General features: G+C 40.4%; 1 protein-coding gene across 4 annotated transcripts in view; it reads left to right on the forward strand.

The window, feature by feature from the left end:
* Positions 1-19,715, forward strand: part of kcnma1a (potassium large conductance calcium-activated channel, subfamily M, alpha member 1a) — a 285,057-nt gene that overhangs the window by 205,460 nt on the left and 59,882 nt on the right. For all 4 annotated transcript variants that reach the window (XM_080448764.1, XM_080448765.1, XM_080448767.1 and 1 more), the window contains exons 10-17: positions 4,842-4,952; positions 5,795-5,900; positions 6,855-6,937; positions 7,347-7,416; positions 9,082-9,237; positions 11,537-11,646; positions 12,722-12,793; positions 18,916-19,002. In XM_080448764.1, coding sequence (XP_080304890.1) covers positions 4,842-4,952; positions 5,795-5,900; positions 6,855-6,937; positions 7,347-7,416; positions 9,082-9,237; positions 11,537-11,646; positions 12,722-12,793; positions 18,916-19,002 — 795 coding nt within the window. The remainder of the gene's footprint in view (positions 1-4,841; positions 4,953-5,794; positions 5,901-6,854; positions 6,938-7,346; positions 7,417-9,081; positions 9,238-11,536; positions 11,647-12,721; positions 12,794-18,915; positions 19,003-19,715) is intronic.

The following is a 19,715-nucleotide window of genomic DNA, read 5'->3' on the forward strand; positions in this document are numbered from 1 at the left end:
TCGTCGGGCAGAAACCTCTCATGTCCAAAAGTTTTCAGGGAATGAAAAAAAAAAAAAACCTGTGCGAGTAATATTTAGTAACCACTTTCACTTGAAATGTTGGGAATAAATTAGCGGGTGTAAAAACCCCCAATGAAATATGGATATAGTACAAGGTTTCTTCCTGACAGCAACGATTTGGAAGATGGCACCACATTTGAGCTGATGCCACTCTTGGTTGTGTAGAACAGTGGTTCTCAAACTGTGGGTCAGGACCCCAAATGATATTTTTTTTTAGGGGGTCCCCCAGATGATTAGCTTAATGCGCGACGTTGTTTTCTCACTCAACAGTAAACGAACCAACATGCATTGAAGTGTATATGGGTATCTGAACATTTCTAAAGTTACAATTGAATGACTTTGAAGACCTTTTTTAATACCTGTCAAATGAAATTACTGCGTCAAAGGTAATCAACTAGCTGTAATATAAATTTGGCCAAATTGTTAAATATTTCCTAAGAAAGAGGCAAAAATGTTGAAAATAGCTGATCTACATGCTCACAACACCTGAGCATGTAGTTCAGCTATTTTCACAATATTTATCTGTGGAACAGAGTCAAACTAAATGTAATGCCTCAACTCCTACAATTCCAAGTGCTTGTCAGGGTGGGGGTCCCAGTTCAAATATGATTATTTTTTTTGGGGGGGGGGGGAGTCGCGGCCTGAAAAGTTTGAGAACCGCTGGTGTAGGAAGAGAAAATAATCAGAAGATCCTGGACGAGTTGGAACAACGTGAGCTAACTGAAGGAGACGACTCTCTGATCTCTCTCTCACAGGAGTCAAAATGTTTTTTTTTAGAGTTAGGCTCACAATTAGAGGCTCCGTTCAGGAGTCAGGGGTTGGAGTCGTGCCTGATTTATCCATAGTTGCTTGCCGGTGTCATGCACCGAAAATGGCACCGATAATTGCTTTCACAAAATCCATCATCTTAAAATGAGGGATGGATGTGTAGTAAATACAAAGTGCGTGCGTGCTTGTACGCAAGTGGGGGCTTACGATTATGTTTGTAAGACTCATCCTAATTTTGCGAACCCAAAGAATCCACAATCCACATCCTCTCGCCACACGGATCTGTGTGATCTACTGTCTCCTTGGGAGGAGGAGGGGGAGGGTGGAGGCGGTGGGTGGGTGGCATTGTTGGACTCTTGCAGTAGGAAAACATGACGGATGCTTTTCATCCCCCTGCAAACGAGAGACACGTTCTGCCAAGCGCCCACTGTGCGGCCTTGGTTGCCCACACACGCACATCTCCAGCTCATCAGCCTTGTGAGGCCCAGACCACACGGTGGCTTCGCTCATCACTGGCCAGTCATGAAGTCAGTGTTGGGACAGTAACAAAGTACATTTCGTTGTTGTCGGGCAGAAAAGCTCCTATCTCCATATTTTGAATCGACGCCCTACTTGATCACGCTACAGGGTCACTCAAAAGCATCACGCGTTTTGAGCAAGTACTCCAGTACTTTTTTCACAGCTACAACTTTCAAAATTTAAAAATAAAATCATTAGAATAAAAATACAAAATAATTGTAATTATGTATATAAAACATTTGTAAGTAAAAATGTTAAATTATAAAAAATGCATATTACTTAGTGATGCGCTTTTATTTGAGATAAAGTGTGTTAATATGACTTATTTTTACAGTGTTACAATTGCCCCCAACCACTGTTACAATTGCCCCTATCACGGGGGCAATTGTAACACTGTGACTCATTGCATTCAAATTAATATTTTAGTCTTGTCCTTATTAGTGAAAGCTTAAAAATTGTATTATTAATTAGGGCACATATATATGTTTCTTATAGCAAAAGATGACTGGGATATTTCAAGTAGTCTGTGAATTATGAAGGCAAATACAAAAAGTGTTACTTTTGTCCCCGGTCTCCCCTATATATGCTTTGACTCAAATACTGGGCTCGATTGATTCAAATCGATTCAAATCAATATGATTCAAATAAAAAAATGGCACTAGTGTGATCAAGTAGGGCGTTAATTTACGAAAAAACACAAAATGTTAAAATATGGAGATGAGAGGTTTCTGCCCGACGGCAACGATATGCCTCCTTTGACCACCGCTGCATGCCATCATCACAGCCGCTCGAGTCGTTAGAGTCTCTTTAAAGGACATCTGTGAAGAGCATTAACCCTTTAAGACCGGGAACGCATCCGTGTCATTTTAAGATTTCTTTGGCTAGATAAAAATAGCAGATATACAAGCTTGTAGATCTGCTATTCTTTTGAAAAATTGTGACAATGTGCACAAATCTTTGAATATATATGTACTTTTTTTAAGTGAAAGTTTTTGACTCAAATCTTTGCCTCTGGGGATTCTACAAATGTCTACTAAATCCTAACAGGTTTTTCTTCCTAAAGTATTTTTTTCTTTTTTTTTTTTTTTTTTTACTATATCATCAATGGTTTTCAAAGTTTTTTTCATGTCAAGGACCCCCAAAATAATATGTATTTGTCCGCGGACCCCCTCCCATCTAAAAATATTTTGTTCCAGGCACCCCCAGAAGCAAAGATTTGAGTCAAAAATGTATATAAAAGATTTGCACACATTTTCACGATTTTTCCCAAAAAATTGCAGATCTACAAGCTCACAGCACGGCACTCGGTGCCGCACTATGAGGTTGTATATCTGCTATTTTTGAATAGCCCAAAGAAATCTTAAAATGACACACATGTCACGTTCCCTTCCCGGCCTTAAAGGGTTAAACCAAGTGGCCCCTGCTCTGCCCGCAGCCACACTGCCAGCACCGTCTGACCTGCCACCTCACCATGATCCACGTCAGTCGAGGGCCCGACGGTCCCATTTCGTCTGGCGTATAGGACAGGAGAACGTACTTGTCGGTGGCGTGGAGCAGTGGCTACAGCAATGGTTCTCATCGGATTCTAGATAAAGACTGACGTTTCCTCTGTACTCGCAAAACGCAATAATGTGCCATATAAAAACTTCAGACGTTGAGTTGGAAGTTAATGTATTGGCTCGGTCCCCCCCCCTCTACCAGTGTATGAGAACATGTTTTTGGATCAGAAAGGTATCTGTTCGAGCGGATCTAGCTCCAGGACTTGAACAATGATCAGAGATGACCAGATTATACGTTAAAAAAAAAAGAGAGAAATAAAAACGAGTAACCTAATAACACAAGAGTCTATAACCGCTCCCTCCAAACCCAGGGACTCAAAACTGGAGTGGTTTAATTATCTCCTGGCACATCCTGTTAAGTGGGGGGGGGGGATGAAGCCATTGTCATTACACAGATTTTCTTACAGGTCTCCGCAGGGTAATTAGGGTGTCCGCCTCACTGTCCACACTAATCCCAGTCAACGTAGACGCTGGGCTCTACTGAGTGGATTTGGATTTCTCGTTTAAGGGGGTTTGGCACAGGTTTTTTTTGGTGACATTAAGGGTTTCACTTTGGGGAAGGGTGGTTTAGCTTACCGCAGTGCAAATGAAGCGGCTAAAGTGTCGTAAATCCCTTGGATTAGTGTGATTAAGTGACATATCAGGCGATGGGGTGAAGAATGATATCGGCTAAATTCTAGGATTATTATCTGGAAGTCCCCCCCCCCCCCTTAATGTGTTCGCCAGCTCTTGTTAAATGATACAACTTGAAATGCACATGGCTTTTAGGAGTTCTGGGACACTAGGAAGCTCATATTTGCAAGAAGTTAGCCCAGTTCCATTGTTGAGACGTTTTAGATTATCGTCTCTGTTGGGTGGAAACCTCATACGTCATAAACAGTTACTTCTCAGGATTCAAATTCAAAAATAAAAGTAGCAGATCGACAAGCTCAAAGCGCCGTGTTTTGAGCTTGTCGATCTGCTACTTTTGATACTTTTGTGTGACGCTGTAGTGTGATCAAGTAAGCCGTTAATTTATGAAAAAACACAAAAAAGTAAAAGTATGGAGATAGGAGGTTTCGGCCCGACAGCAACGATATCCTTAAACCATAATAGCCTTTTGGTATGTGCGGCATTTTAACAGACAATGATGATCATGTCTCTGGAAAAGGAGTCCTCATCACAGGAGCTTATGTAAACAACGAAGCCCTTCTTGATCTCCACGGCCTAAAAGTGCACACAGAGGACACGCAGGGACGCAACCTTAAAGCTCGAAACCTCGGTCCAAAATCGAACCGCCTTTCTCTCTCTCTCTAGCTCCCCTTCCTGCCGTAATCAGCCCTGTGCGGCTGCATCATATTCTGACAGACCCCCGCTCTATGTTGTAACACACTGCTGCATCTCTGCCAGGGAGCCGTCAAATGGTCTTGAGGTCCTATTTACAATTTATGTCAACCACAGGGCCCTCCAAATCACTTTGGAAGCTTTTAGTAACGTCCTGTACCGAACGGCTACGAGCATATTGATGTACATGTCTTTGTCAACATCCATTGGGCTCACAAAGAAGCCGAGCGGTTTGGCCGAGGGGACAGCTTTTTATATTGAGAACGGATGACAATCCCCACCACTTGCGGCCTGTCTGATTATATCTTTAGGTTTTCTAAAGTGGTTCAGGGTTGAGTGTTTGATTGCACTTGTCTTGCAGAATTTAACCACTTTCATTTCATAGGGAAGGGGGGGGGAAAGTATTCACTTTTATGAAGAAGAAAAAATATATTACTCAGTTTCGTGTTTGCTTTGAAAGGACGTTTTCTTGACATGTAAATAGATTTTTCACTCTGTATCGAGAGTACGATTTTAGAGTGCTTTTGGTATGACTGATTTTCTGTGGGAGGCATGCCAGTGTCTGCAGTGATTTATGTTGCCCGCTCAAGTTGATTCCTTCCCCTCTTCCAGGCACATTGTGGTCTGTGGTCATATTACCCTGGAAAGTGTCTCCAACTTCCTCAAAGACTTCCTACACAAGGACAGGGATGATGTCAATGTAGAAATTGTATTTCTCCATAAGTAAGTTCACTTTTTCTCTTTCTTAGCGCCACGGCGTAGGCTATAGCGATGATCTTTACCACATGGGCGCTTAGCGTCCCTATTGTGGGCATGCCCCAAATAGGTGAACATTCTGTACAAAAAATAGGTGAACATTTGGCTAAGATTTGGCGAAAATGAGGTAAAATAACTGATCTACAACTAGCAGATCTACTTTGCTTCGTGCCGCGTTTCGAGCTTGCAGATCTGCTACTTTTGATGCCTTTTTTGTGTGACGCTGTAGTACGATCAAGTAGGTCGTTAATTTATGAAAAAACACTAAAAGTATGTTTCTGCCCCGACAGCAACGATATGTTTTCTGCTGTTTTCGCTGAGTGATCGCCTATTATGACCTGCCCAGAATGTGGATGCTACGGTCCATGTGGTTAATACAAGACGCAGAGAACACCGCTTAGAAAATCTCCAAAGTGTCTGCCGCCCACCCATCTGACCGTGTTAAGCGGACAGATGGGTGGGTCCACGTGCAATCTCAGAGCATGTTTATTTTAATGATCAATCAATCAATCTACTGTGTTCCGGCTTGGATCAATGGAACTAATATACTTTAAGTTCCTACTTATCCATTTTTTAAATAATTTTTTTAAGGTTTTAAAGAAAAAAATACCATGTCTTTTTTTTAAATGTTATGATTAAAACCTTTGTGTTTTGCCAATAATTTTGGGGGGGGGGGCCCACTTGCAATATCCTCACGACCCACCGGTGGGCACCTGCTCATAGATTATGAATCAGTGCCTGATATATGCTATCACATTATCAGGCATCTGCTAACCTCTCTCTCTCTCTCTCTCTGCTCTGTGTGCCAGTATTTCCCCTAATCTTGAGCTGGAAGCCTTATTCAAACGGCACTTTACCCAGGTGGAGTTCTACCAGGGATCTGTTCTCAACCCTCATGATCTGGCCAGAGTGAAGGTACTGTCCCTCATCTCACTGTGGAATGACTATTTACAATGTAGGCCTTTTAAGCAGACGCTCTTTAGTGACTTGCAATAAGCAAGGTGAACACAGCACAAAAATAGCAGATCTACAAGCTTGTAGATCTGCTATTTTTGAATAGCCCAAAGCTAAGTGGTTAAAAGTGATTGTGACGCTATGTTAACTCATTTCGCTGCGGACCCCCTGGTACTCCCTCAAGGACCACTGGTGGTCCCCGGACCACTGGTTGAAAACCACTGTAATACATAAATCTGTACATTGAAAACTATACAAACTATAGGATGCCAGGTCAACAAATGAACCTGGCTATCTGTCTAAATAACATGCTATCTAAAACCTTTGTATAAGACTGCATGGTTGTCAAGGCTAGGTCAAGTGCTAGTGCTACGGGATAAAGGTTGGAGTCTTCAGATTAACCGTGACCCGAGCCATGGGGACGACTGTGTCCCTTTCAGCACCAGACCCCAAAAAAGAGAAATTTGGACCCAAACCTAATGAAAATAGCCGATCTGCAAGCTCACAACGCGTCGCGTCGCGTTGTGAGCTCGCAGATCGGCTATTTTCACTACGTTAGCGTGTCACTCTTGTATGACGAACTAGGACATTGAAAAGGTTGAGAACCACTGCCAACAGACACATACAGATAGATACTGTATATATGCTATCAATTTCACCAGAATGCATTGACCAATAACTATACATTTGATGTAGTGCACTACCAAGTAATGTATATTATGTACAGTATATACATATCATTCCACACTGGCTGGCTGCTCTTACCACCAGATGTGCAGTCTGCATTTGTCTGAAGTAGTTACGCTTATATAGTAGAGTAGCGAGTGGTGATGATATACGCTATGTATGTGTATTAAGTGAGTGATTGATATGTTTTCTGTCAACTGGTTTCACCTGTTCCCCTTGCCCATGCAGATTGAGAATGCAGATGCCGTTTTAATACTGGCCAATAAATATTGTTCGGATCCTGACTCCGAGGACGCCGCCAACATCATGAGGTACTGTGTGTGTCTTCTGGAATATGGACGGGTCCATAATCGTTGTTATCGTTCAGGGGTACTAGGCAACATTGGCACAACAGGGGAGGGGGATCACTGGCACACTGGCATAAGTGCATAAGTGTTTTATAAAAGGATTTTAAAAATGTAGTCAATTGAATTAAGTCACCCCTCACATCTGTATAGTATAAGTATATATAAGTATATTATACTGTATATTTTGATAATCGTTAATCGCAATTATTTTGGCCACAATAATTATGGCATGACATTTTCATGTCATTCCATTCGATCCCTACTCTGGAATTAATGACGATTTATGAGTCAGACGTTTTGGAGTTATTTGACTTCTTTGGCCTACTTTCTCATATGTTTTTGTTTTTGTTGTTGTTTTTGTTTGACTGTTTAGGGTCATCTCGATCAAAAACTATTCTCCAACGATCAGAATCATCACACAGATGCTACAGTATCACAACAAGGTAACACATAGACCAGATCTAAATGTTTGGATGTTTGTAAACAAACGGTTATTTCCTCGGGTAGAATGTCTATGGACGTTTTCACAATGTAAAATAAAGTGTCCAGAACATTAGCTAGCTTAGTCTGGTTCGTCAACCTAGTCACTAGCAATATCATAAGTGTCCTGCTCTTCCAGAAATAAGGTTAATGAATAATACACAAGACCAAAAAAAAGGTAAACCGGAGGCCATCTCCGGTTTACTTCCCTTATCTGCGTGAAGTAGGTGGCCGCCTTTTTAGAAGACCGGAAGCAGGTTGGAGTCAATTATTTCCAATGGAAGAGTGAACGTGAACACAGCTTCTGAACAATTCTGTAGCCCCCCATGGTCACTGAACTAAATATTGGACCCGATCACCACAAGCCACACAATCTTTCCAAGATTTTCATACTAACATTTTTCAGAGAGACAAATCAGGAGAAAATCTACTTTATTATCGACCTTTCTCTGTCCCAGCAACACACTCTTGCTGGATAGCACCAGTAAACATGGGACGTCAGACGTCGGCGCCCACTTAATTAGGATACCATTTGTATGATTTGTTTACCATTTTGCCTCTAATGGCTCCAATTAGGATGGTCCATCTTCATATATATATTTTTTTTTAACTCACATATTTATTTGCTTTTCTGCCTTTATTGATATGTATAAGTGGAGATGGACAGGAAACAGGGAGAGAGATGGGGAGAGACACGCAGTAGAGATCCTTCCGGAACGGGACTCGAACCCGCGATGCACTGTCAGGCTACATTAGAGCCTAGGCCAAAATTAACCATATATCTTTGATAATACTGCTCCAGTGTGACACTGCTGGAGTTATCTACCCGGAAATACATTTTGGTTGTAGTGATGTGATGATTCGGTCTATATATAAAGCTACAATGTTACTTATTTTAATGATCCAAACATAATAGTAATAAAAGTATAACTAGCACATCTGCAGTGGTGTGAGCGAGGAGGTCTCCCTAACTCTTCCATCGAGACATGATGTCGGGTAGGACAACTAATGGATGACCATGTCAATAAAATGTTTGAAGCTGACCGAATTGGACACTACACTACTGTAGATGTGCCGCCATCTTTATGTTAGTTCTGACATGGTCGTAATGGCTTCTCTCTGCCGGAAGAGAGAGAGACAACGGACATTAAACTTGTGGTTGTAGTTTTAAATGGGAACAGATAGCAGCGTGTCGAACACCCACCTCGCTTCCCTGTCTCTCTACACTATACTGTCTAAATCAGTGGTTCTCAAAGTTCAACATTTTTTTGTTGTTGTAAAGACGTAGCTCTACATTTATGGCACTCAAAGGTTGGATTTGAAACAACATAGATCTATGTCCTTGGCACTCAATGTGTTAATATAGCATAAAAATCTGTTTAACCACTTTAATCATTTTATTTTTTTTACTTTGGATATTAGAAAATAGCCGCTGTTATTTTCAAAATTGTTGGAAAGAAATTTACATCACAGGGACCTTATGGGGGTCCCCTGGCACAAAGTATTTTCAGCTGGGGGTCCGCGACCTAAAACATATCTATTTGTACAATACATTTTGACACATAGAAAACCCTAGCAAAATATGGTCCGTCTCCATATCATGTCGTGCTGTGTTCCGTGCTCCGCAGGCCCATCTGTTGAACATTCCGAGCTGGAACTGGAGGGAGGGTGATGATGCTATATGCCTGGCCGAGCTGAAGGCGGGTTTCATCGCCCAGAGCTGCTTGGCCCAGGGCCTGTCCACCATGCTGGCCAACCTCTTCTCCATGCGCTCCTTCATCGAGGTAATGGCTGTGACCTCTTCTCAAGTCCTACCTTTCAACACAGCCAAGGCAACACAGCGAAAACCACCAGAGCAAATGAATACTAGCACTATGTTTCTGTCAGTGGAGTGATTTATTAAGTTGTCCCTGCGTCTCCGCAGCTATTCCTGCACTTGCAGCGGCCGCGGTAACAAAGTATATTTACTTGAGTAACTTTTTTTTTTGTTGATCTGTACCTAACTTGAACATTTTTGGGATAGTTTTATGACTTTAAATCCACTACATTTCAAAGACAAATGTTGTGCTTTTGACTCCCATTACATTTCAAGGAAGGGAAAAAGTACATTATGAAGTAACCGCTTAAGCGCTATTTCCATAGGCGGCGGGTAATGAAGGCTAGGGTAGGCTAAGCCTTCCCAAATGTTATGCTGGGAAATTCTGGGAATTGGGCAAATTATATATAATATATGTGTGCAGCATTATTTAGTAATTTTGTTGATAATAAATCAGTAAAATCAGGCAAAAATAAGAATTAAATAACCTAACCCTAACCTAACCCTAACCCTATAACCGAAATAAAGTAACCAAAAACCAAAAAGAAACTAACACAATCCGCCCAGAAACCTCAATTTTTTGCACAGATTTCGGCCGACCCCCAGCCTTCCCAATTGTCAAGCTCACCCGCCGCCTATGCCTATTTCGAATATAGTGAAAATAGCAGATATCCAGCTCATACAACACGTCTCATCACTTGAAAAACAAATGAAGATGAACTCAAAATTAAAATGTTCAAGTCAAAAACAAAATACAAATAAACGTGCAGACCTATAATAACCTCGTCTCGGGCTTCTATCCGTCCAGTAGGTCTTTGCTGTCACATGGAATAGTTTTATCTGAGGGAATAAATTCCGTGGGAAAAAAAACAACCTAAAAGGAGAGGTGTGTGAGTGTTTTGGGGGGGTTTGAATGCCACATCGTATTTCACTCTTGGCATCTCATATGGAAGCTGTTCAGTGTTTCTGGTACTGAACGCTGAAGAGGTGCTTGCTCTCTATCAAAGAACTGTTCTCATATCATAAAGATGATGGATAAGTTTATAATGACCTGATGCGGTGCGATGGAACATCTGCCGGCCACATTTGGGTTCTCTGCCGGACATGGAACGGAGCAGCAATAGCCACTGAATGAGAAGCCTTTCGGAAAGGTTCCTTGAACCTTTATCGCCGCTGCCCGATATTTGCGTTCTGTGTGGATGTACGGTACACAAACGTTAATTCTGAAGAGAGAGAGAGAGAGCCACGATGGTGTCGTGTACGGCCGCTACGTCTTGCGCTCCTCTCATTGCATTGTCTGAAGGAAGCCGAACAAAAATATCCTTGTCTCCATATTTTTGGTGTTTTTTTGTAGATGGTGCATTAATGTATGTTTAGTATTAAAAATCTAAATTTAAAAAGTAACTAGTAACTAAAGTTTTCAAATAATTGTAGTGGAGTAAAAGTACAATATTTCTCTCTGAGATGTAGTGGAGTAGAAGTGAAGGTACAGAAAATTGGAAATACTCCAGTAAAGTAAAAAATCACACCCTGTGTGAAGTGGGCGGTGTCTTGCTAGCTAATCACAATACTGAATGGAGTCAACCAATCATGTACAAAAGATAAATACATTTATTGAAACACTCTTTATGATGGAAGAAACCATAACTTAAAAAAAACAAATTTATGTTTTTTTTAAAGTTATGGTTTCTTATATAGGGCTATGCACATGTGTCATGTGACACTGGCCAATCACAGTCCTGAATAGACTGTGATTGGCCAATCACGGTGCAGGGTTAGGCGGGGTACATTTTTGGCCAATCACAGCGCAGGATTTGTTGTACAAATATCCAAACCTCACTTATAGGGGCGGTTTCACCGCCCAAAAATCACACCCTGTGTGAAGTGGGCGGTGTCTTGCTAGCTAATCACAATACTGAATGGGGTCAACCAATCATGTACAAATGTGTCATGTGACACTGGCCAATCACAGTCCTGAATAGACTGTGATTGGCCAATCACGGTGCAGGGTTAGGCGGGGTACATTTTTGTAAATGTTTGTACATTTTTGTACATTTTTGGCCAATCACAGCGCAGGATTTGTTGTACAAATATCCAAACCTCACTTATAGGGGCGGTTTCACCGCCCAAAAATACCTCAAAATTAGACTTAAGTACTATACTTGAGTAAATGTACTTAGTTACTTTACACCACTGTATTTCTTTTAAACGGTAATGTGTGCTATCTTTATACCTCTTGACATGGCTGCTCTCTTGCTCTCCGTCAGATTGAAGAGGACTCTTGGCAGAAGTATTACTTGGAAGGAGTAGCTAATGAAATGTACACCGAGTATTTGTCCAGTGCCTTTATAGGCCTCACCTTCCCCACTATTTGTGAGTAAGTATCACTTCCCTCCCCCCAAGCAGCAAGTAACAAAGAAACTCACAATTCAGGGATTTTTTTAAAAATATTCCAGTGGAATTGGATTGGAGGGGGACACAATAATGGTATACATGGTTAGGGGTTTCACAACTACTGATTTTTTAGTTGACAAGTTTGACCTACTGGTAGTCGACTAGTTGATGTTTACCATATCATGTAACAATAAACAGGCGGAGAGTAGTTTTGGTAACAGTGAAAATGGTATGCGTTCAGGCATTCTACATGCACATCTTCTGTAAAATACTTACCATACAAATGAATGTCAAGCCTGTTTAGCTGGGGCCTCACCTGCTGCTGCTGTGTTCGCTGCCATTTTTTGTACTGACGAATGTTGGGGAGTCATTCTGGATACGTTCCGTTTGTAATATTTGTATTAAAGAAATGTGCAACAGAAATCTACAGTAGCTGATATTAGCTTGTTACTTTGTACATGAAACAATAATAAAGAAAAAATATATACAGTGTATATCAGGGGTCGGCAACCTTTTTCATTTTCTTGATAGTCAGTGTGCCATATCAACATTAAGTTTCATTATGACACCACATCAAAATGTAATATTTCCAACTGATTTTGATCGTCCATAGGCTATACATCATTTTGTTTCTTCTTCTTTAGAAATATTCAGGATGTAATGATCATTAGACTCAAGAGAGCAATAACCCCACCTATCTCTCAGACTCCCTCCCCAGTCAGAGTTAGGAGTTTGAATGTAGAATTATGTGCAGGATGTCATTTGTATATAGATGTGAGGGGATTTCATTTAACTGACTCAACTTTTTTTTAATATTGAAGTTTGAAAGATAAAACCTCTCTCTCACACTTATGCCAGTGTGCCAGTGCTAACCCTCCCCCTGTGCCAATGTTGGCACCCGTTCCTATGGTTGCCTACGCCTGGTATATATAATGATAATAACTTTATACTAGTCGACTAGTTATAAAGTCTAGTTGGTGAAACCTCTAGTATACGTATGGTCTGCTACACTACAGTTAAGTCCATGCTGTCTCTAATACATGTGTATGTCTTTGCAGGCTTTGCTACGTCAAGTTGAAACTGTTGCTTATCGCCATTGAATACAAGTCATGCGAAACAAGAGAGAGCAGGTTTGTACATTGGCTACATGTGTGTTTTCTTCAGTATCACCAGGTATAACATAACATCGCAAACAGTGCAGTGTCTTAAAAACGGATACATTAATTTAGCTGCCAAAGCCCACCTATGAACACTAATGTGCATTGAGAATCAATCTAAACCATGCCTTTGCTAAATTGAAAACTAACTGGTAGTACCTATCGTTCGCTATATCGTTAGAATATACTCTTATTTGGTGACACTCACTTAAATAAGCATAAACACGTGCCTGAACAATTAACACTTCATTTATCAACTTGAATATTCATGTCAAGCGTTATCTAGACTCACCCTGTGTCCCTGTCCAGTTTTGTTTGATAACCACCAACTTAACGGAAGCCTCAGTCCTACTGTATCAACGATAACATCAAGCACTATTTTTCCGTAGCCTCAATTTGCCAAATCCCACCCGCCCCACTACCCTCACAATGTGTCAAATGCTTTTCATTTAGTTTTAGGTTTTTTTTGTACAGATGAAGTTTCAGCATAAATTATACCAAATCAAACAACTTCGCAGACATGCACTTCATAAGCCCTAATCGTACTTTGCAGACCTACAAGCTCACAACGTGTCGCAGATGCAAAGTGTTGGGAGCTTGTAAGTCTGCTACCCCCCCCCCTCAATATACACCCCATATATACTTCTCAAGTTGCATTCATGCTCACTCTCGACTTTTTCCTTAGATATTACCTAGTCTTTTAACCCATTAACCCATTCTGTGTCATTTTAGAATTCTTTGGCTATTCAAAAATAACAGATATACAAGCTCATATGAGCTTGTAGATCTGCTATTTTTGAAAAATCGTGAAAAATATTTTTTATATTTTTTTTTTTCAAAAAACAAAAAATTTAGAAGACATTTTGTAGAATCGGCCTCAGGCCTTAATGGGTTAACATGATTAAAGTTTGTCAGCATATAGCAGCACAGATACCGTTCTGCCCAAAGTAGTTCAGTGTAACGCTACGGTACAATGCAACACCGCACAAGGCCATGCAACATCTGTTTATACTCATCATAGAGATGATGATAATCCTGTAGCATTTATCGCTGTTTTTATGCTTTCGCTGCGATCTTTCAGGGATGATTTTGCTTGCATCTGGAAATTGTATACATATATGTTTTTCCCTCTCTTGAAGATAATAGTGCCAGTATTCTGAGTGCCATTTTGATGTAATCATCCCCTTGTCAGAGGGTGATTCGATGGAGGCATTTTGTTAAAATTTCATAAAATGCAAGGATCCCCAAGATGGACATTAAACTAACTTACATATCTTTACCCAGAGTGAACCACCACACACACACAGTACTGCCCTATGTACAGTAACTACTACAGTTGTCAGACTAAGTTGAATATATTCTCCTCTTTTTCCTATTATGTTCATAACAACTGTTTGATTTGCGATTTTTTTTCCTTGTTGTTTGCAGAAGCCGAAAGCGGTATGCCGTCTCTACCTTATCTTACTTTCAAAAGTTCCACCCAATCTCCATCACTTTAACCCATTGAGACCTGGCATTTTATAATTCTTTAGCTATTCAAAAATAGCAGATATACAAGCTCATAGCTATTTTTGAAAAATCATGAAAAAAATATTTTTTACATTATTTTCAAAAAACTGTTAGGATTTAGATTTTTTTTTTAAACGGCCTCAGGTCTTAATGGGTTAAAAGCCTCTTGCTTGATTTATACTTAGTTGCGTGCCCTGTGTCACGTGCCAAAAAAAAGCAGGTCCACAAGCTCACAACGCGCCGCATTGCGACGTGTTGTTGTGAGCTTTGTAGATCCGTCTACTTTCGGCGCACGCAACTCGGCATAAATCAGGCCTCTGACTTTGGGGTGTTTCCCCCAAGTTCATTTTTTTCCCGACCGCTATCTCCAAACGGGTCTCTTTTTCTAATTATTTTTTTTCCTCCTTTATGGTGTCCCTTGTGCCTAATGCACTAACTTCTTTGCAGGAAGAGAGAGAGAGGATAGTTTAAATTGGATTATGTTTGTTGGCGTGCTGTTTTCTCTGTCTCTGTTGTTGTCGTCGGTGTGACAAGGCCAAACATTCACCCTCCTCCTCCGCCATACTGTATCTATCTACCTCCTTTATTGACTATGTCTCTGTCTTTTTTTGTCCCGTTACCAGTCCTTCTCTCACTTATTTCTCTCACTTTCAGTTCTTTTTTTCAGTGTTGCTGAAGTTTGTTACCCTCCAACGTCCGCTTTGTCCAGCTTAATGACCTCACTGTCAACGTTTTTATGTCCCCATCAGAGCAGTACTTCATGGTAGGGCTGGGGCGATGTAACTTCAATTAATGATCGCGATTTATTTCAAACTTTTTGCCTCGAGCAGTAGATCAGTTACAGACGTTTTGAGTTTTTTCCTAAATTAACGCCCTGCTTGATCAATGATCATACTACAGCGTCACACAAAATCAAAATTTTTGCTGTTTTTGAATTTGAATCCTGAAAAGTAACAGTTTTGGACGTACTGTATGAGGTTATCACCCGACAGAGACGATATAATATATATATATATTTTTTTTCCTGGTTAATTGCCCAGCCCTACTTGGTGGTTTTTGTAGTTTTCGGACCACGATTAGACATGATACATACAGCACACGTTTAACGAACCTCCGATAGAAAAAATATTAATCCTGTACCCTGATCCATTTTTAGATATGATCGAGATACAAACTCACTGCTGCAGGCAGTGATTGAGCAGATGTCTTGTTGTTTTTGTCATGACACATAAACGAGCAGAGAACCCTCCTTCCTTTAAGTGTCGTGTCCCGCAAATTAAGACAGGTCCTGTTTTTGATTTTGATAGCTTTTGACTTGATTCAAAATGAAAATGAATAAGCATAATGTTATAGGCTACGTTGTTCACAAACGGCTGGACATTTCGTTGCATCCTTGCATTGCATCACATCTTCTAAGTGTGCGAGTGTGTGTCCGTGCATCCGTGTGTCACCGTCAGCGTGTCTCCCCCCCCATCGCTTTGTGCGTCTCTTGAGTAGATGTTTTTTAAGTGAGGTCACTTCCTGTCAGTTTGGTGTTTTTGGGAAACAGTCGAACTGCACAGAAGTTACTGCGACCGTCTGCATCTACGTATACATACATGTACACACATCTATCTATCTGCAGTATATATCTGTCCCTCTATACCTGTTCTGTTCTGATGTGGCTATGCCTTTCTGTTTGACCTGTGTCTTTTCTCACACTGTCTGGTACAAGTGCATGCAGTGGTGGACAAAAGTACTCAAACCTAACCAATACTTGGGTCAAAGTGTAGATACTCCTGGTTCAAAATATTAGAGTTTAACATAATTAAGTATTCTAAAGTAAAAATTACAAAGTGCATTTTCTCTTGTAATATCAAGGCACTGCTGTATTGAAAGAAAATTAAAACATTAAAAAAATAATTTAAAAAATTGCAATAATGAAAATGGCAGATGTACAAGCTCCCAACACTCACAATGCGTCGCCTTGCGGTGAATTGTGAGCTTATAGATCTGCTGTTCTTTGGCAAAGAGATTTGGTGTAGATGGAAAAAACGAAGTGGTCAAAGTGCTGTTGTAACTCAAGTCCAGTTCTCTAAGACTGCAGGGGTTTTAAGTGGTTACTGTTCACCACTGACTGCCTGTGATGACACTTCTATCACACCAGGTTCTTTGACGCTTGCCTTGTTGCTCAAACTATGAGGTTTTTGGCGCTGCGTGTGTGTGTGTGTGTGTGTGTGTGTGTGCGCGCGCGCGCGCCTTCTCTCCATAAGCTGCGTCTGCACCCTCATTGAAACAAATTGCTTTCGCCCCTATACTTCAATCTGGAATAAGATACACCTGTAAAATCTCAGATTTGGGCAGCAATGTTTGTTTGTTTGTCAGTTTGTCGTGGTTTTGATCAGTTCCTTTCATTTATTTTATCTTTAAAAAAAAAAAAGCATGCCAGGTGTTGATGCTTGTTTTCTACTCTGGGGGCCATTCAATCTGTATGAGAGTTTAGTTTGACATTTTATTTCTTGCAATAATAATATATTTTTTTAAAGAAATGTCCTTCTGTGCTCAACTGGAACAATTTGATCATAGCCTGATAATGGATTCAATCGCTCCCTAACAATTTTTGGTTCATTCTAACATTATTATTTATTTTTTGTTTGAGCCCAGAGGAAAGATATGGTATGTGTTCGTATTGATTGTATTTGATTGTCTTTCATCTGGGCTCCAATAGGTTTAGGTGGTGTGACTCTCAAAAGTGTGTAGGTTCAGTGTTTTGGGTTTCAGTTCACAGTGTGCGTCTGTATAATGTGTGTTTATTGTCTAATCTTTATCTCAGTCTAATTAATGGGGAATGATACAGCCAGTCCCTTTAATTAAAGTTAAATTAAATGAAAGATAATCTGTTTATCTAAATAAATCTTTCACCCACTGTAATTGAGAGAGAATTGACTAAATCCAGGGATATGCATTAATATGTGAGGCTATTTTGAATGTATCGGTCAAAAGTCAGTTTAGGCCACTTGATTATTTTGAATAGTAATGTTCAGCCTAATTTATACACTTGCTGGGATATCTTTACTGTATAAGTGAAAGTGTATTGGAATATTGTCACTCTATATACTGTAGGCACAATCGGGGGTGGGAGGTCGTCTAGACTCTAGCGTAGCCAATTATGAAGATGTCAGACCAACATTAAAGGAGCACTTCACCCATTTCCATCCTTGTCTTCATATAATTGGTCCTTATTAGTGCTCATTATAAGACGGCACCATGTCTGTCTACTCACTCTGCATCTCATTGGTGGGCTGCGTACAGCTCAGGAACCTGCCTACCAGTGACATCATCGGGATTCCTACAGCTAATAGAAACTGCAGCCTTTGAGACACAGAGTGAGTAGACAGAAATGGTGCCTTGTTATAATGAGCATTACCGAGGACCAGTTATACGAAGATATGGTTGATAATGGGTGAAGTAGCCCTTTAATCATTACTTGCAGGAAGTTGTAGCACAGCAGAGCAATGCCCTGTTCATAACTAAAGCAAACCAAACCAAGGGCTGTTCATTCCCTTGCATTCCACTGTCAATACTAATTCTGGTAACGACATTAACACCCTCTGCACTGCTAACGTCTCTTAAGTGGCCGCCACATTTTGTTTGACTAGATGGCTGGATTTGAATGCTGAGAATGAAAGCACTTCCATGGCCAACAATTTTAATTCTTTCTTCCCCCGTCACCCTTCTGTAAAGAAAATAATTAAAATCGACCGACTGTCATGTCGTTCTGCATTTTGTCCATCCGTGTGGGTAACATCCCAAAAAAAAAGAATTTGCCCAAAATCAGAGAGGAGCAGGTGTGTTTGGTAGTGTACAGTACGCACAGTAGCCTCACATGACATGACAAAACACATGACACAACACAATGATCAGATGAGCTCTGTCTAGACCGAGGTTACTATAGTTCTGACATTTTCATTAGTTTTTATTTCATTTTGGCTTTATTTCTTTTGTCTTGGGTTTTTTTTTGTTTAGTTTTTATTGGTTTTAGTATTAGTTTTAGTTTTTTTTATTGTAATATGGGGTAGTCAGTGGCAATATGCAAAAAAAAGAGCTTGTAGATAATAAAAACATTACAGTTGTCAGTCTTTATTATTGTACTTTGATAGATTTTCACTCGTTTACTCCTGCAAAGTTGGTCAGAGCTGTGTAGGGAGATCAAAGAGAGAGAACTCCATGCGTGATATCACCTTATGAACAGCTTATTAAGTACACCTGGTAGGATTTTAAATAGACACCATCTATTTACATTAATGCACACTTATATGCTAACAAATCCGTATGAGAATTAAATAAATGCATAGATAAATAAATTAAACAATAGGAAAACAAATAATTTAAAAAAATTAATCGATAGACCAGATGTGATCTATATTATCGCCAGTGCCTGTGAATCAAAGCCAGTGCCAGGTCTGATTCTATAAAGCCCCCTTTTTTTCAGAAGTGTGTGTGTGTACCATTCCTCTTGATTAGCGCGTGGTGGTGTTGTGTTGTTGCACTGTGCCTTGCTCGGAGGTTCATGGGCGCGACATGTCTCATCTCTCTCGACTCCACAGCATCCTCATCAACCCGGGAAACAACGTCAAGATGCAGGAGGGAACTCTAGGATTCTTTATCGCCAGTGACGCCAAAGAAGTAAAGAGGTAAAAAAAAAACTTTGGCATCCCGGCTAATGCGGCGGGTCTCAACCTTTTTTCTGGATCAACTTACTTACAGGATCAAGGGCACCATTTGGAGAATATAGAAAGCGTCCGCAGCCTGCCCATCTGACCGCTTAGAGGTCAGATGGGTGGGCCGCGTGCATTTTTAAGAGCATATTTTTATTTTAATGATCAATCGATTGTGTTCCGGCTTGGTCCAATGGAACCAATGTAGTATACTTTAAGTATCACAATCAAAAGCCATTTTTGCCAAGGTTTTAAAGAACAAATGTCTTTTGACATTCAGGTCAAAATTCGAGCCAGAAACAGGATCGTGTCAAAGGTCATATGGCTCTAGTCTGGTAAACCCTCCCGGTCGCGGAATTTAATTTAATTTTCATTCTGAATGAAAATGAAATTGAATTCCGCGACCGGGAGGGTTTACCAGGCTAATATGTCTCACATAGACACAGGATCTAAATGTCTCAATAGTAGAGCAGGGAGACCAAATGTAAATTGTAAAGTTATATTGTATTAACATACTCTGCCATACGGATTGGACAAAATAACATTTTATTCACAAAAAAAAAAAAAAATGCATACATAATACAGCTTTAAGTCACTGCTGGAGTGGTCATGCAACGACTAAAAAATCGATGTGGTGGGCACGGTTTCAACGTGTCGCGGAGACGTTTAAACTTCTACGCTGTTTCTCC

The sequence above is a fragment of the Gymnoscopelus braueri genome (genome assembly GCF_963280865.1).
Source record: "Gymnoscopelus braueri genome assembly, chromosome: 14".
In the NCBI taxonomy this organism is placed as follows: domain Eukaryota; kingdom Metazoa; phylum Chordata; class Actinopteri; order Myctophiformes; family Myctophidae; genus Gymnoscopelus; species Gymnoscopelus braueri.